The 15,716-nt window shown below is 41.5% G+C and overlaps 1 protein-coding gene across 6 annotated transcripts in view; it reads right to left on the bottom strand.

The window, feature by feature from the left end:
• Nucleotides 1-221: 221 nt before the first annotated feature.
• Nucleotides 222-15,716, bottom strand: part of LOC309490294 (uncharacterized protein) — a 142,155-nt gene continuing 126,660 nt past the window's right edge. For 2 of the 6 annotated variants that reach the window (XM_082159383.1, XM_082159380.1), the window contains 2 exons: nt 8,920-8,956; nt 4,664-8,787 (listed from right to left, as the gene is read on the bottom strand). In XM_082159383.1, the coding sequence (XP_082015509.1) occupies nt 8,626-8,787; nt 8,920-8,956 (199 nt within the window). In that variant the 3' untranslated portion in view covers nt 4,664-8,625. Of the gene's footprint in view, nt 807-4,663; nt 12,897-13,019; nt 15,691-15,716 lie in introns of those variants that run through there. The other 4 variants (XM_082159382.1, XM_082159379.1, XM_082159381.1 and 1 more) reach the window with 3 other exon arrangements.

Genomic DNA, 15,716 nt, shown 5'->3' with positions numbered 1-15,716 from the left:
ATGGTGTTAATGAGAGAGGTAGCGATGTTCGATTGATGAATAAATGATTCTTTTAAATGCAATCTTTGCAATGAATCATTTGATGTGTTTCATAAAACTAGTTCAACTCACTGACCCACTGATTCGGTTAGCAACAGTTAACAGTTTACTTGAGGGGAAGATATCTGTTGATCACATAAATCTGTTTTATCAAAATATTACATAAATCACATAAATCAAAAGATTTGTAATGTCATGCACAAATCATATGGACTGCTTTTTGGAGACTTCAAGTGACTGTTTTAGTTCAACGAAGGTAAAAAAAAAAAAAACGATACAGGTGAATAAATGATGGCATCATTTTCATTTTTGCGTGAACTACTCCTTTATTACCACTGAAGGATCTTAAAGGTTCAATGATAGGCCCCCATTCAGGGCTCTCCATCAGCAAGGGGCATTACAAATCAAATAGCCCTCCATCACGATTTTTCCTACCACACATGAATTCAGAGCATAGCACTTAAGTCAGGCTGCAATAATCTGATCCTTTTGGGAAATTCTAGTGTCAGGTGTAATTTACGATCCGTATCTTTCAAGTTCCCCCTGCCCTGCTGCTGGCGTCAAACCCCGGGAGCCACCGTGTATGCGTTTGAAACATGTGTCGCTCACTATCTCGCTCGCTGAAGCACACAAAGGTAAAGGGAAGCTTAACATCCTGGGAAAATCTCAAACTGAGTGAAATTACCTTGATCCAAAGATTCCTGCCGCATACCAGCTCGATGAACCCATAACACCACCACAGTAAAACAGCTGAGAGAGATAAAGGGCTGTACAGAGAACGATAGAGTAAAGTAAAAGAGAAAAGAAAAGAATGAAATACAGAAATAAAAATGCAAAGCTGACTTCAAACTTTTCAAGCTTTGCAAATCTTTTCAAGTATTGTGAACCACATTCTAGACCGGGTACCCCAATACAGGAGCCATGAAGTGAAATGGTGATCCAGCAGCACCTCCCCACAGGACAGGCCCATGATTCTGTTTGGGTTTATTTAAGGAGTGTGGAGGTTGTTTTGGCTGGGATGCTATTGTGTGAACAATACTAGAGGGAACAATTCAGGGATTTGTGGAATTGCAGATTTAAATATCAGACACAACAGACACAGTACTGTCGGATGTTGCATTCTTGTAAGTTGGGGGAGTCTGAATACTCTGCGTTTCAATTATGCATTCTGGGCTTTATGATACTGGTTCACTGTACTATACTGTACAATACTGTTCACGCCTTGTTAACCTACAATGAACCAGAGTTCTGGACACACTTCTGAGGTGAACAGAAGACTTTATGAGAGGTTATATGCCTCCATTTCCTAAAACTAAAGATAAATCTGGACTGCTGAAGGTGTAATCAGTCCTAGAAATGATCTGCATGTAAAATAGAGTTTAGAATAACATAAACTTATGAAAAGAAAGAGTATATGCATATGCGGAGGGTGAACCAACTCCAGGAGATGCGCTTCCTCTTTAAAAACACATTTAAATAGAATGTAATGAAACCGTTTCAAAGCCGGCCCTGGTTTCAAGTTACGTGTCGCATCACTTTAAAAAAAAAGTTGTATTCAAATTCTGAACTGATTATATATCACCAAACTCCCAGTCGAAATTCAACCAGATTCGGGCTAAAACCAATTTGCTATTTGGGTAGAAAGCGCAGAAAGAGTGCTCCCTTTATAATCACTAAAAAGCTGTCACTCACCTCAATTCATCGCGATCACACAAAGTTCCGCTATAATCAATGAATCTGACTGCACATTGAATCTCTTATTTAACACAAGGTCTACACTTTGTTTGTTATAAGTTAACTGGTTACACTTTATTTCGATAGTCCACTTTAGACATTCTAACTATAAGTAACTTTTCAACTCCATCATTAGAGTGATCTAACTCTCATTAGAGGCTAGACTGTCAGTAGACTGTTAGGTTAGGGTTAGGAGAATAAGTTGACTTGTAGTTGCCAAGTTACTTATAGTCAGTAGAATGTTTGTTGGGGGACCAACAAAATAAAGTGTAAGCAGATATTAAGCAGACAATCTACTAATCCTCTAACGACAGTTCGTTGACATGTAGGTGCAAAGTTACTTATAGTTAGCAGTGGTGGACAGTAACGAAGTAAATGTAATTCGTTACTGTACTTAAGTAGCTTTTTTGCGTATCTGTACTTTACTGAAGTATTTAAATTTGGGAAGACTTTTACTTTAACTCCACTACATTTCAAAGTCAAATATCTTACTTTTTACTCTACTACATTTTCAAAATCAGTCGTTCCTTTTTATTTATGAGTGGATAAAAACTTAACTGGTCAAACGAGCCACCTATCACAGTAGCCTACAACGTGCGCGCTTTGTTTTGAACTTGCCTTGGTGGTATCTACTAAGCGCGAACCAGAGCCGTTAAATATGAGAGTTGCGACCATAGACAGTATATAAGAGGTTGCGACACACACGGCTTGTTCGACTTGAACCGGCGCTGCACAGACCGATCAGTTTATGACATCAAAGTATAGAGCGAAATCGCGAGAGCGATTGAAAAGCATACAGAGCCGTCTACTCTCTAATCGCTCTTGCGGTATTTTAATGTCATTCACCGATTGGTCTGTGCAGTGTGCCGTTTCAAGTCGAACAAGCCAACTGTGATCTCGCCGCCGCGCGGTCACGTGATTCGTGTAGCTCTCAATAGTTCCAAACAATTTGTGTTGCCGATAATTTTAAGCGGGGCAGAGAGCAGCAGCTATTATTGCAGCAATTATCGGTAAATACTGACGCATAATGAACATTGCTTATTACCTTGACACTAAAATTACTTGCATATAATAGCATTTTTTTTTTTCTGAGGAGTAGCAGAAACACTGCATTAATACGTTTTGGTGTTTAATTTTGTAGGGAAATTGGCTGCTCCCATAATGTAGCGTGTATATATATATATATTCAATGGCATTGTGCAGGTTTATGTGAATGTATCATAACATTAGGATGTTTATAATTATGACCAAAGACGCTTGTGAAAAATATGTACAGTAAATACTGTAAATGTATTATACCTTATGGGATCAGTCCCCTTCCGTCCAAAATTAAACACACAAAAAATGTATTCAATTCAAATATATATATCATTTTATTAATAGATTGATGTGCCAAGAGTGACAGAGTCTTCACGTAGACTGAGTTAAGCAAGAGTCTTGTGACAAAAATTATAATAGGACATTATAGCAATAAAACAATCATAGTACTTGGATACTTAAGTACATTTGAAGGCAAATACTTTTGTACTTTTACTCAAGTGAATGTTTAAAGGCAGCACTTCTACTTTTACTTGAGTAATATTTCACCTTGAGTATCTTTACTTTAACTCAAGTACATGGTATGTGTACTTCGTCCACCACTGATAGTTAGTAGAACGTCTAAAGTGGACTATCGAAATAAAGTGTTAACAGTCAACTTATAACGGGAGGATTTGCTAGAATCTGGCCTAGTGGATTCTGATTTAAACACGTCTGATTGGCCATTACATTCAAGAAATCAACAGATATGTTTGTGATTGGCTATTGCTCAATGCTGCAAAACACGTTTTTTTGAAAACTTTTTTTGCTCTCAAGAGAGCAAACACCAAATCTGTTTCACCAATTTGCTATAATTACAAAGAAAACTGATCCTAGACCAGCAGTTATGGGTAAAAACTTTGAACCTGCACTGTCCTGCACATGTACCCATGAACACATTTTTCTAAAAATGTATCCGAGGAGTCTTATGATATTGGTACAGAATGTATTATATGGCAAGCACAGAGGCTTCCAAGATTTATTTTTATTTAAAATGCACACTAATAAAAGATAATGATCATGCATTGATAACATTAAATCTATTTAGTCAGACTATGGTAGACATTCATTAGGCAACCTCCTGCATATTATTTAAAATTGACAGCACACATGTCCCCATCTGCTAGATTTCAAAAATGTGTCACGGATAATTTCCCACTGAACAGAATGAAAATGATAAAAAAAAAAAGAAAACTGAGAGCGAGTCAAACTGGGTTTTCAAGTCATTTAGAGAAATGCAAGTTTCTCTAGCAGAATGCACCTGTTCGCCGAGTGCCACTTATCTGAATTTATCTGCTCTATCATGACCTCAACATCTTGCTCCTGCAAGAAAAAATGTGTGACTCTGTTTGTAAGCAAGAAATATATTATTATATATTCTCCCATTGTGGCGACCGGTGAGAATCTTGTGGTTAAAATAAGCACAACACACACAGACATAAACACACAATGTCTGAAAGCAGGACCACAGGGCATAACTTTATCAGATCTGAGTGTGGTTCTATTCTGGCCTTAAACTGTTTGTTGTGTTTGGAGTGATTCCAAGTCATTTTAGATATTTATCAAATGATACCTCTATTCAAAGGGATTCGGCTCTTAATTTCCCCTTTCCGTTTCCTGAAAACATTCCCTACGTGTTGCTGAAAGCAAACGCCGATGTAGAGTGTGCTCACACCTGCATACATTTCATAAAACTGGCTCTTCATAACTGAAATATTTATCAAATATAACATTCACCTTAACCATCAGGCTCCACAATAGAAAATCAATAAAATGTACATAAAATAATACAATTAAAGAGAATGTTAAAAAATACATATATTTACTGTTTATTGTATTATTATATTCCATAAAGAAGAACATTCACAGTTTCAGAATTTATTTTAGGAAATCCTAAGGGTTTCCCTATGGGAAACTCAATAAAACCCTGATTTGTTACAAAAACATACGTGTATTTTTCCATTCAGAGCTACCTGCATGGTGGCATTATTATACACATAATGACCTTTTAATTTAATTTACTAGAGTAAATATAGGGATATAAAGAGTGTATACAATCACGCATCACTGCATGGTCATGCAACAAAAGAAGCACTTTCATTCACTATGTTACTTTTTTGTATATTTTGAACATCTAGAGAACCCTGACCCACAAAAGGCCATTCACACTGGCAAATTATAGTAAGAAATTACTAGTAAATTTCACAAAGAAATGGCAAGTAACACATTGAATTAAACATGAAATTTTGAAGAAAAACTGAATTTGTATTTTCTTGTAAAACATACTCTAATAATCTCTTTTTCAACAACTTTGAAAAGTCATTTTTACAGTGAAATGCCTACGAGCAACCAACAATACAGCAACTCGGTGACCTCTTTTCTTCTCAGACATGTTTTATATCAGTTTGGAAAGTTTTTACTATATATTTACAATCATGTGTCAGGGCATGGTCATGTAACAAAACACCTGAATATTTCATGTCTTATTTTATATACAGTGTGTTAATAGAATCATCCCAAACTTTATGTCACAGCAACAGAATCTACATTATGCTGGTTTTAAAGTTAAACTTGAGAATGCAAAATCATGTTAAATTTAATTCTGAAACTCCGACTGATAAAAATACACTGAAAACATCTTGATCCCTGTTTTTTCCCCATTTCTCTGCACATGGCCATGCTTACAGACATGCTTGCATAAAGCAGCAGAGGTAGACTCATTCTTAACTTTCTGCCCTGCTCCTGTCTACATTTAGGGTAGAGAAAGCCATTCATGATCCATTACCTCAGGAATTCCTCCACATAGTTGAAGAGCCAGTCCACATCACAGGCCGGCACTCACCTTTCAATCACTCCTCTGCCCTAATCACGTTAGCTCGTTCATAATCGCATTGCAATTACTGACAGGAGTGTGACCCTTGCTTTCCGCACTCCCAATCTAATACATGTGTTTCGCCACAGACAGAGGGATGCTTTGTGTCAGAGAAACAGGGGGAAATGAGGGGGAAAAGGAAAGAAAACAACACTGACATGCTGTGTCATGCAAAGGCTATAAAAAGGGATGCAGCCTTTTTCCTGAATCATTCCGGAGTCGAGAGCACTATTTTTAGCGAGGCAGGGGAGTGTAAACAGCACCCGTGGCTGGAACCAGACCTGAAGTCTTCTCCCTAACAAGGGCTTCAGGAGTCCGAAGCCCCCATTTCTTACATCTTCCCCCTTCCTTTCTCTCATTCTCTCTCTTTCTTCCTTTCACCCCCACCCCCTTCATCTCTCTGCCTGTCTCTCCAGGAAGGTAATCTCCATTACCCTCCCTCCATGCTGATTCAGGATTCAGAACTGTCCACTTCAATCTAGGGCTGTGAATGCTAAGAGGCCATTCAATGTGAGAAGACAAACTCTGCTGGGGACGTGGGATGGAAATGCCTCGCTCCCCCCGTTAATTTCTCTAGGGCTCGACTTCCACTCTCCAGAGCTTCCCAGCATGTCAAGGGTCAGCCCCCCCCCTCAGACCTCCTGACTGATGGGTCAACCCCCCCTGACTTCCACAGAGCTCTCCATGAGAATGCCAGAAAAAGAGAATGGACAACAAGCTTCTAATGAACTGGGGAGGGACCAATCTGGACCCCAGTGCTTGGCCATAAAAGATGCCTTGGAGAGACCAAAAGACCTTTAAAGCGATGTCCCCATCCACACTGCTTAGCTTGAGCAGTTCAGGAAGTTTGCCGACAGTGAATAGAAGCAGTTATGAACAGACGAGCCATGGAGAAAGGCAGTGAGGTGACAGCAGTAAAGCTACCTCTGAATTCCTACGCAGGGCCTGGGAGCATGGGAACGCATTACGGGCTACGGCGGTCATGCCACCAGAGCTTGAATCGGTCGCCCTTAGACAAGCCTTCATCTGCACAATAGTAGAATTGAGTCTGGGGTCCATAAATGAGGTCAAATGGCGTGGTTCTTTAAACTCCTGTCACATGCTCCATCAAAACCATCATCTAGGTAATGTTGTTACATGTATCCAATTAGTGAAATGGAAACAGGGATAGTTACATCCCTGAGCTGACCCTGGGAGAAGCACCTAGACAAACAAGCACACAAAGTTTTGGTAAGCTTCAAAGGGTGCCTAAATTCTTAATTGCATTAATAGGCATTTAACTCTTTCCCCGTTAGCGATTTTGGGGAAAAAAGTTGCCAGTCACCAGTAGCATTTTTGATCATTTTCACAAAAGTTTCATGGCCCCCCAGAATATTTTATTGTATGAATATCTGAACATATCAAATGAAAGAACAGACCTTCTGCTTTAAAAAAAAAAAAAGGAAAAAAAAGGGTTTTCAGAACGATGATCAAAATATAGTTGAAGTAGATCGAGTCGATCAACACCCCAAAGCTTCACAGTCCTATACCTCGTCCTTGGTCAACATTTCATTCAGTAACATTAGGCCGTTTTGATTTATAATTTATATGCTGTTAAATGTAGATGATCGCGTTATTTTACATATGCTTAAATATGATATCACTGGTTTCTGCTTCTTCTTCCAACACGATCTCATGAAAGTGCGTATCTATAGCACGAATTATATTTCTCGTATCATTTATACGCCAAAAAGAGTTTTTGCGTTCAAATGATACGCACTGTAAACTAGGGTGACCATACGTCCTGTTTAACCAGGACATATCTGGCCAGGATTTCGAGATCGCCCAAAATGCCTGGGATTCGGCTTTTGCTTTCTACAGTCACCATTCATTATGTTTACATTATTACATTATTTGACACTGACACGTACGTGCCAGCTTTGCAGGTCATGCATTCTGCTTCACACGGATCCCGATCGAGACGAAAACACAGGAATTTTCTTAGCAATGCTAGAACGCACATCAACCGATCACTTGTTTAGCGTTCATGTAAACACTACATTTAGATTCACCAATCGGAATTAATTCAGTCCTACTGAATCAAAAGGTGTGCCTGTAAACAAAAAGAATGGCGACGAGAAAGCAAAAGCCGTATCCCGGATATTTTGGGCGATCTCGAAATCCCGGCCGGACATGTCCTGGAATATGGTCACGCTACTGTAAACCCCTTGGGTAGGATTAGGGGTGAGGAGTGCGTGCGTATTACACGCCATAAAGTGTGTATCATATGCACGTGAAAACTGCGTATCATATGTACGCAAAAACTCTTTTTGGTGTATAAATGATACGAGAAATATCATTCGTGCTATAGATACGCACTTTCATGAGATCGGGCTCCTTCTTCGCCCGTGTTTTGATCAGGATATTCAGTACTCTTTCAGAAGATGCCTAATAGCGCCCCCTACCGTATAACAGTGAAAACAAGGAAAGCCAGAAATTTCCGTCAATGGCAGGGAAAGAGTTAAAGTATTTTTTTTGTCCACACAATGCAATTCAGTGGGGTCCAATGTAGTTTTTATTTGTGTTTCACAGAGAGAGAAAAAAATCAGACACGTTTGGAACGATATGAGGGTGAATAAATGATGACAGGATTTTAATTTTTGGTTGAACTATCCTTTTAAGGACTCAAACAATTTGTGTAACAATCACATCCTAGGATGGTATCAGAAGGGCAATGTTGGTGGTAGCCGCAAGCATGTAGACCATCTTCATTGCCAAGCCGTAATTATACCCAATAACACCTTTAACACAAGCAGGCTGTTGTTGCCGTCTCTCAGGGTGTGAGGTCAAGCATTTCCTATGTCTATGAATGGTCGCCATCATTGGAATTGTCCTGCTGTGGCTGATGCCCTCCCCTCCACCATTCATTGAAGAGTCATATAAAGTTCGGCATCTCTTTTCCCCTCCCTTCTTCTCACTTTAATAGACCCACGCTTGCGTATACAGTACATGCCATTCATTGAACTTTGAGTGGAGCTCCAAAACAGAAATAAAAGTGCAGGCACATGAGTGTTTCTCAGCTTGACCTTGAAACACAAAAATTCACCTCAAATGCATTTCTGTTGTCGAGGAACCTAAACCTAAAAAACGTCAAATCAGAACTCACAATGGTTCTGCTTAAAGGGACAGTTCACCCCAAAATTAAATAATTTACTCACCCTCATGTCATTCCAAACCTGTATGACTTTCTTTATTCTGTGGAGCACAAAAGAATATATTTTTAGAAACTCTTTTTTTTTTTTGACCATACAATGAAAGTCAATGGAGTCCGATGTTGTGTCGTGGATGCACTACTTTCATCGTATGGACAAAAACTGCTCTTCAAAATATCTTTGAGGGTGAGTAAATGATGAGAGATTTTTCATTTTTGGGTGAACTTTCCCTTTAATCCTTGATGTCGTCAAACTCCCACCCCCCTTTTCCCACTTCAAGAACATGAGTGACTAGTTGAAACCGTGGTGTCAGGCATGGTGGGCTGGGGGAGTGTGAATCAGTAGTGTACCAACAGGTTTGGCTCCCACACCCTGTAGGAAAATAAATACTCCATAATGACTGCTTATTAAAACATGAAACGTGGGTATGACCGAAAGTGTGCATTCCATAGGAAATCCATAACAAGCAAATACACGTTCTCTCATCAGCCGTGACATTTCAAACACACGGGGGAGAGATTAACTACATATTTACAGTAGGTCAGTGACCGCAATGAAAGATGGCAGAGTAAAAATGTCACTCCGAGCAAATTACCAGATTGTCATCTTCCTCGCAGGTCTGGGCGTGAACTATAACCTGGATCTGATTAATTGAAAAGCATAATATTAATAATAAGAAAGAATTGCAGACGGACGACAACAAGGACCAATAAAGAGACCCTAAATATCACAATGACAAACATATCTTGTGCTAAGATGCATTTTTTAAATAAGCCTGATACAAACGAATATGTAATTTAAAAGCATTCCACCAATGGTATACTCTAAGACAGCAGTGTTCATCTTTCTTTTAGGAAAGAAGAAAAGGCTTGTTAGCCCCCCTTGATAACCCCCTACACACACACACACACTCGCCCACCCACTCACTGCTCAGACTCTGTCCAGGGCCCTGCAGTCTGCTGCGATATAGATTAGGTTTCAGCTCTGAACTTGCATTAGTGTTGCCAGAATGACAGGGGTGGAAATTTCGAAGAAAAGAAAGGACAAGAGGTAAAAAAAAATAAAAATAAAAAAAACAGGAAGAAAGGGGTGTTTTAAATGCTGAGTAGAGGAGTTCGGTTATTATTGGAAAAAATCTAAGAGGTCATTCATGAGCCTGAGCCAAGCTATGAGGAAACTGCTCTCGTGTCTCAAACAGTTGGGGGATCTGGCCAAGTCCTACTTCAGCTGTTGTTCCAGGCCTTGCATTTATCACAGAGGCATTTCCCCCAGAAATCGAGAGACTCTCAGAGGCCAGGCAATTTGTCCCATGTCCTCTCAACCTCCAAAATTGCATGAAAAAGGACATTGTGTTGGAATTCCACTGTTTAAAACACCTAACAACAACAACGACAACCATAAAGCAAGACAAACAATGTGACAACACCTTTGTACCAAATCAACATCCTGAAGCAGATCATGTGAAAACTTTACCTTTGGTGGAGTGAACCCTCAAGCTATTTCACATACTTTTTCCTGCTCCGCCCCCCTAATTCCTCACCTTTAAAAAAAAAAAAAAAACTTTGAGAATGGGGGAGCTCTGTATTTGACATTTGAGGGGTTAATGATTATGAGAACAAAAAAAAAAAAAATGTCTTTCCAGGTTTCTGCCATCTGTCAGTTTTATGGACAGCCAAGAAGGAAATTGGGTCTTTGGGTTGTTTGGCCCTAGAATAATGAGCCACTGAAAATGATTGTTATAGATGACCCCTTAGCGCCGTCCTCATATGGATCAAATCCAGCTGCAATCGGCAAGCTTCAAACAATCAAGGATAAATCAATTGGATGTTATGAGGAGAGGGAGTGAGCTGGGAGCAAGGTAATGACATCCGCTGTGCTACGGAATGGAGGTGCTGGGAACGCTTTCCCGAGCCTTGTGTCGGCAACAAGGTTTTAAGCTACCTCGGCTGCCTGCACACGATTACCAGGGGAGGTGCTCGGCCCCCTTTCAGCACATGAGACTTGTATGTTTTGTGCCGTATGAGGATGTTCCTCAGACAAAGCAGCAGATAACATGGTGGGAAGCAAGTCTTGTAAGACACATTCCATGAGGAGTAATAATGTATAGCATGCACAACAAATTTGCATGCATGGCGCCAAAGGTGCATTTATGTATGATGGAAAGTTACAAATAAAATACTCCTTGTCCTTGTCGTGTGTGGCATGGTTCAATTGTAATTGCTGTAAAATAATAAAATATATGATTATGACACACATCACAAAGTATAGGTTAGATTCTATTGGAATTTAATCAGTTTGGGCTGAAGCGCTGTTGCAAAATCAATCCCTGTTCAGATATAGATTTCAATTCATCCTAAGATTGGCATGTGCATTCATTCCAAAGCCATATGACACATCTCCTGTGAAAATCTTCTGATTGAATGAGCATGCCGAATACCACAGTCATGCATTGGGAATTCTAGCAACCACCTTAAAAATATTTAGCTTAATTTAGACACTTGTTTTACTTCATGCTAGCTGTACATACATGCCCTGCAAGTACTGTCCGAAACTATTTATAGCCGCTGTGATGTTCTGCTGTATGTCAACACTTGTGACAACAGATGTTGCTGAGTGAAAGTGAAAGCTCATGGCCAGAGTTTTAAGTGACATCTGTGAGCCCTCCTGCTACATCATGCTAACACAGAGGCCCTTTGCCCTCGGACAGGAAGTGCGGGCTGCAGCCGCTGCATAGCGGGCGCTTCTCACAGCAGCCTGAGTTATGATGTGCCACCATCATCTGCCGTGTCCCAACAGCTGCCGGGACAGTTGTTGAGCAGTGGTGTTGTTGGCTTTAACACAATTAAAATGGCCGGTAGGGCTCACTTTTCTGAAAGTTTGTGTGCATGATTTAGCAAACCAGTTTTGGAGGTTTTGATGTTTACGACTTGATTTTTTTCACAAACAATAGCATTAATGACAACAGAAATAATGTGAAGATTAGGCAGTAGGAAAGCTCTGCATCTGCCAAAGTCTTTTAGAGTACAGTCGAAAAGACCTTCACCCATTCCCGCCTCATTTCTCCTATCCAGCAGGAACTGGGGACAGAAGGAAAAGGGAGAAAGGGAGGTGGGCTGTGGAGGGGGCTGCTTAGCACAAAGAAGAAGCCTGGATTAAGTCATGAGCAGCAAACGACATAGGTTGGATTTTTAACGGGTGAGATCACATCCTCTTCCCTCAGTGGCTGAGAGACTCATCCTCAGTCGGACAGCCGAGTGTTCGGCATGCCAAACGGGACATCCATTACTGGGACAGCAGCATGCGCTAGCGCACATACATTAGAACGTGCATTCACACATTAAAGTTAGCTACAGATTCAAATGCAAATCATCATGCAAAACATATAGAGTAGACTTCACACGCTACAAAGTTGCAATATATAGGAAATGCAGACATACTGTACAGCCATCAGTCAAATCTACAACACATGCGCACGCCGGAACAGTCGGCACAAAGGGACAAGCAAGCAGAGTGTGTCTGAGCATGTGTGCGGGTAAGTAGCATGGGAGGGCCGCAAGGTTACATAACTGTGCTACAGCGGGGCCCCCTTGTTCTCTTCCATATGGGGGCACCAAAGGTTTTGCGAGACCCTAGTGTGGAGGGAGCTAGCACAAGCATTTGTTACAGCACTAGGAGAGACTATACATTTGATGTAAAACCAGATGGCAGATTTGTAGTCACAGTTCAGGCCTTTGAAAGGCACAAAGCTCACGCCGCGCTTCCAAAACCAGTTTGGAAGTAGATCAGTTCAGCGCTCAAATTGACAAATGGAGGTGCTCGTTAACACCACACGAAGCTCCAGGTTAAAACGCTCCCTCCCTGCTGCAGTCGGAACTAACCTTGACCCATCCGACAGATGAAAGAGGAGTAGAGAGGATACAACGCTTGAGATGGTGCACAGATGGAGATATTCTCTGCTTACGGTCTCGACACTATAAGGAAATCTAAGACAAGGGGAGAGGAAGAGAGAGAGAAGTAGAAAAAATGACCTCGGTGTGTTGTGGGAATTTTCCTCCCTTCCTAAAATATTTCCTGTATGTCTTCGGCCGGGTTGCCTGTTTTTTATCCCCCCCCTCCAATTCTTTCTCTCCGCAGACTGCCTTTCACTTTGGGGGGCCCTCAGACCCCCTCAGCCGAGCGGGGAGCTTTCAGGGTACCCTGATGGATGCTAATGGGGGACTCTTTCAGATCATTTTACAGGGCTGGGCTTTGATCTGCCGACTGGCTTGCTCTCCACAGGCTGGATATCCAGAGAACATGCAAATCCCCCCCTTACACACACACACAAAAACACCTGTGAAAAAACTCCAAGAGCATGAGGGAAGAAAAGAAGAGCTGGCAGAAGAAAGACGAAAGTTCACGGACACGAAAGAAAAGAATGAGAATGAGACTCAGAAAAGACAAAGGAAAGAGCGGAGGGAGAGTATGTCAAAAAGGCAGGGACTGAGAAAGAAAAAGAGAGTGAGTGAGAGAGAGAGAGAGAGAGAGAGAGAGAGAGAGAGAGAGAGAGAGAGAGAGAGAGAGAGAGAGAGAGAGAGAGAGAGAGACGGAGACGCTTTAGGGGGAGGGTGGTGGTCAGAGCCTGAGGCGGATGTATCTGCGCTGTTGAGAATTAGGAAGGAAGAACTGGAAAAGAAAGTCCGGTGAGGGAACCTTGTCAGTAGCACGCAGCAGCCACACTTTGAATGGTGGTTAAGTGTGGGGACAGCTGGAGGCAGTTGATTGGCTAAGAGGCTATGGAACTCGTGCTTCCTGTGGCCAGCTGCTATACCCATGGCCCCAAGTGACAAGGGTTATAATTGATTACTATCTGGCAGTTCAGCAGAGTGTATAGAGTGCATAGAGCCGCTGAAGTACAGTACAGCTGGCTGCACAGTAAAATGAAAGAAAAGTTTTTTTATCCTCGCTCTCTCTCAATCTTTCTCCTTTAGACCACTGTAGGCATGGCACAGCACGTGGTCTGACACCATCTAGCTTTCTAAACCTGTCTTCTGTCTTGTCCTTTTTCTGCAGTCGAAGCTTCAGAAACCCATTCTGTATCCATCTTGAGAAGGAAATGGGCCCGCACGTGAAAGCAGACCCCTCAAAATACCTGACTTCAAAGCTATACATTTATGTGTTCGGATTGCTTGCAGACATTGCACGCCAAACTAGAGCTGTTCCCCCACGTTGCTGGAGACCTTCCTGTGAGCCATGAGCTCAACCCTGTGAGCTCCATATTGGGAGGAAAGACATAAAGGGCTGTTGTGCGCCGGTGCCCGGCTCAGGTCCTAATTCACTTTATTAGTTTCATTGCTTTATTAGATTCCATGCAAAGGGAAAGAGGGAGAAGAAATTATGTACGTTTCTGAAATAAGAAGGATATTTTTGTAGCCTTTTGGAAACAGAAAGCTGAGCCTGATCAAAGCCTCCTGGAAGTCTGGGGTCAGATTGAGCTGCCATGCTTCAAAAAGGGAAGATAAGTATTTTCTATGGCTCTCAACCTTTTCTTTCTCCTCCTCCTCCTCCTCCTCTCCACCCCTTTTAGGTTTAAGTCTATGATGTCATGTTTTGGGGTTCTTTAAAGGAAGGAAGGATGAAGGCTTCTCTCTTCAGCACCTCTTTGTACTAATGGAAAGCCCTCCTCAGGACACATCCGCCCCTATGGCCTCGTAGCATCCAGGGGGCAGGAAACCGCTCCGGCCAGATGAAAAAGAGGAAGTGTGAGAGGAGAATCCTTGCTGGAAACGATCCACTCCGACGGAGCCTTCTCACTGTAACAGAGCCTGAATGGAGATGGGAAGAACTCTGGAGTCTGTCCATTAAACGCAGCAGACAGTGTTACCCGTTGTGTCACAGACAGACTTGTTTCTTGTGCACTGAGCTTAGGTAATTTCTTTTGTTCTAGCCTCTTTACCAGAAACAAGAATGAGCAATTCAACAATGCATACAGCTTAAAGGTGCATGTGGTGTCACTCTCTGTGTTTCTTTATGACTACGGGTGACAGGATGGAGAATGTTCACCTCAGTGGAAACAAATTCTGAGTCACATCTTTGAAACTGCGCTATGAGTCGCAGTTTCACACTCCTAAATCAAACTTCTCACTGGCCCAAACTTACAAAAAAAAATTTTTCTAAAAAAACTTTTAGAAATTTCAAGATTTGTCTTTCTAGAAAACAAAAATTATATTTGAAAAAATGTGTTTTGTTTGACAAGAGTACGAAAAACAATACAGACAATCTTTAAGCAAAAACTGAAAAATGTATTGTTTTATAATTGGGTCCCCCACACTTTTGAGATCATATAGCATTGCCTAACTTTTCAAGTGCCACATTCATGAATATTAAAGAGTGAATAGTGAAAGAAAGGGAAAAGTCATCCTTGTGATTTGTTCCTAAATCCCATGCTCCATTTCCAAACAGTCTAATGACTGTACAGTGTGAACGGGCTGGAAAAAGGCCTTTCCTGGAAGAAAGCTGGGAGACGTAGCGAAGAGAGCCTCATGATGACTACAGCATAAGCAGAAGCATCAAGACAGAGCCTCCACCTCGGCTTTGGGCCCAGACTCCCAGATGTGTGTCATCTTCTGGCTCCGACTGCAGCTGAAGGTAATTTTGCTGGAGAGGAACCAGGGAGGGAACACCCCGTTAAAGCTGAGCCCCACAGACACAGCAGACAGAGCAAAACTTCCTCCTTTCCTCAAAGACATTGTTGACACTGAATGGGACACTTCGTACCAGCAGAGGGAGAGGCATATGAATCAGAATCAGAATCAGAATCAGAA

This window comes from Leuciscus leuciscus (assembly GCF_965113295.1).
Source record: "Leuciscus leuciscus genome assembly, chromosome: 25".
Classification (NCBI taxonomy): domain Eukaryota; kingdom Metazoa; phylum Chordata; class Actinopteri; order Cypriniformes; family Leuciscidae; genus Leuciscus; species Leuciscus leuciscus.
The sequence above is the reverse complement of the archived record's forward strand: the minus strand, read 5'-3'. Positions and strand labels throughout refer to the sequence as shown.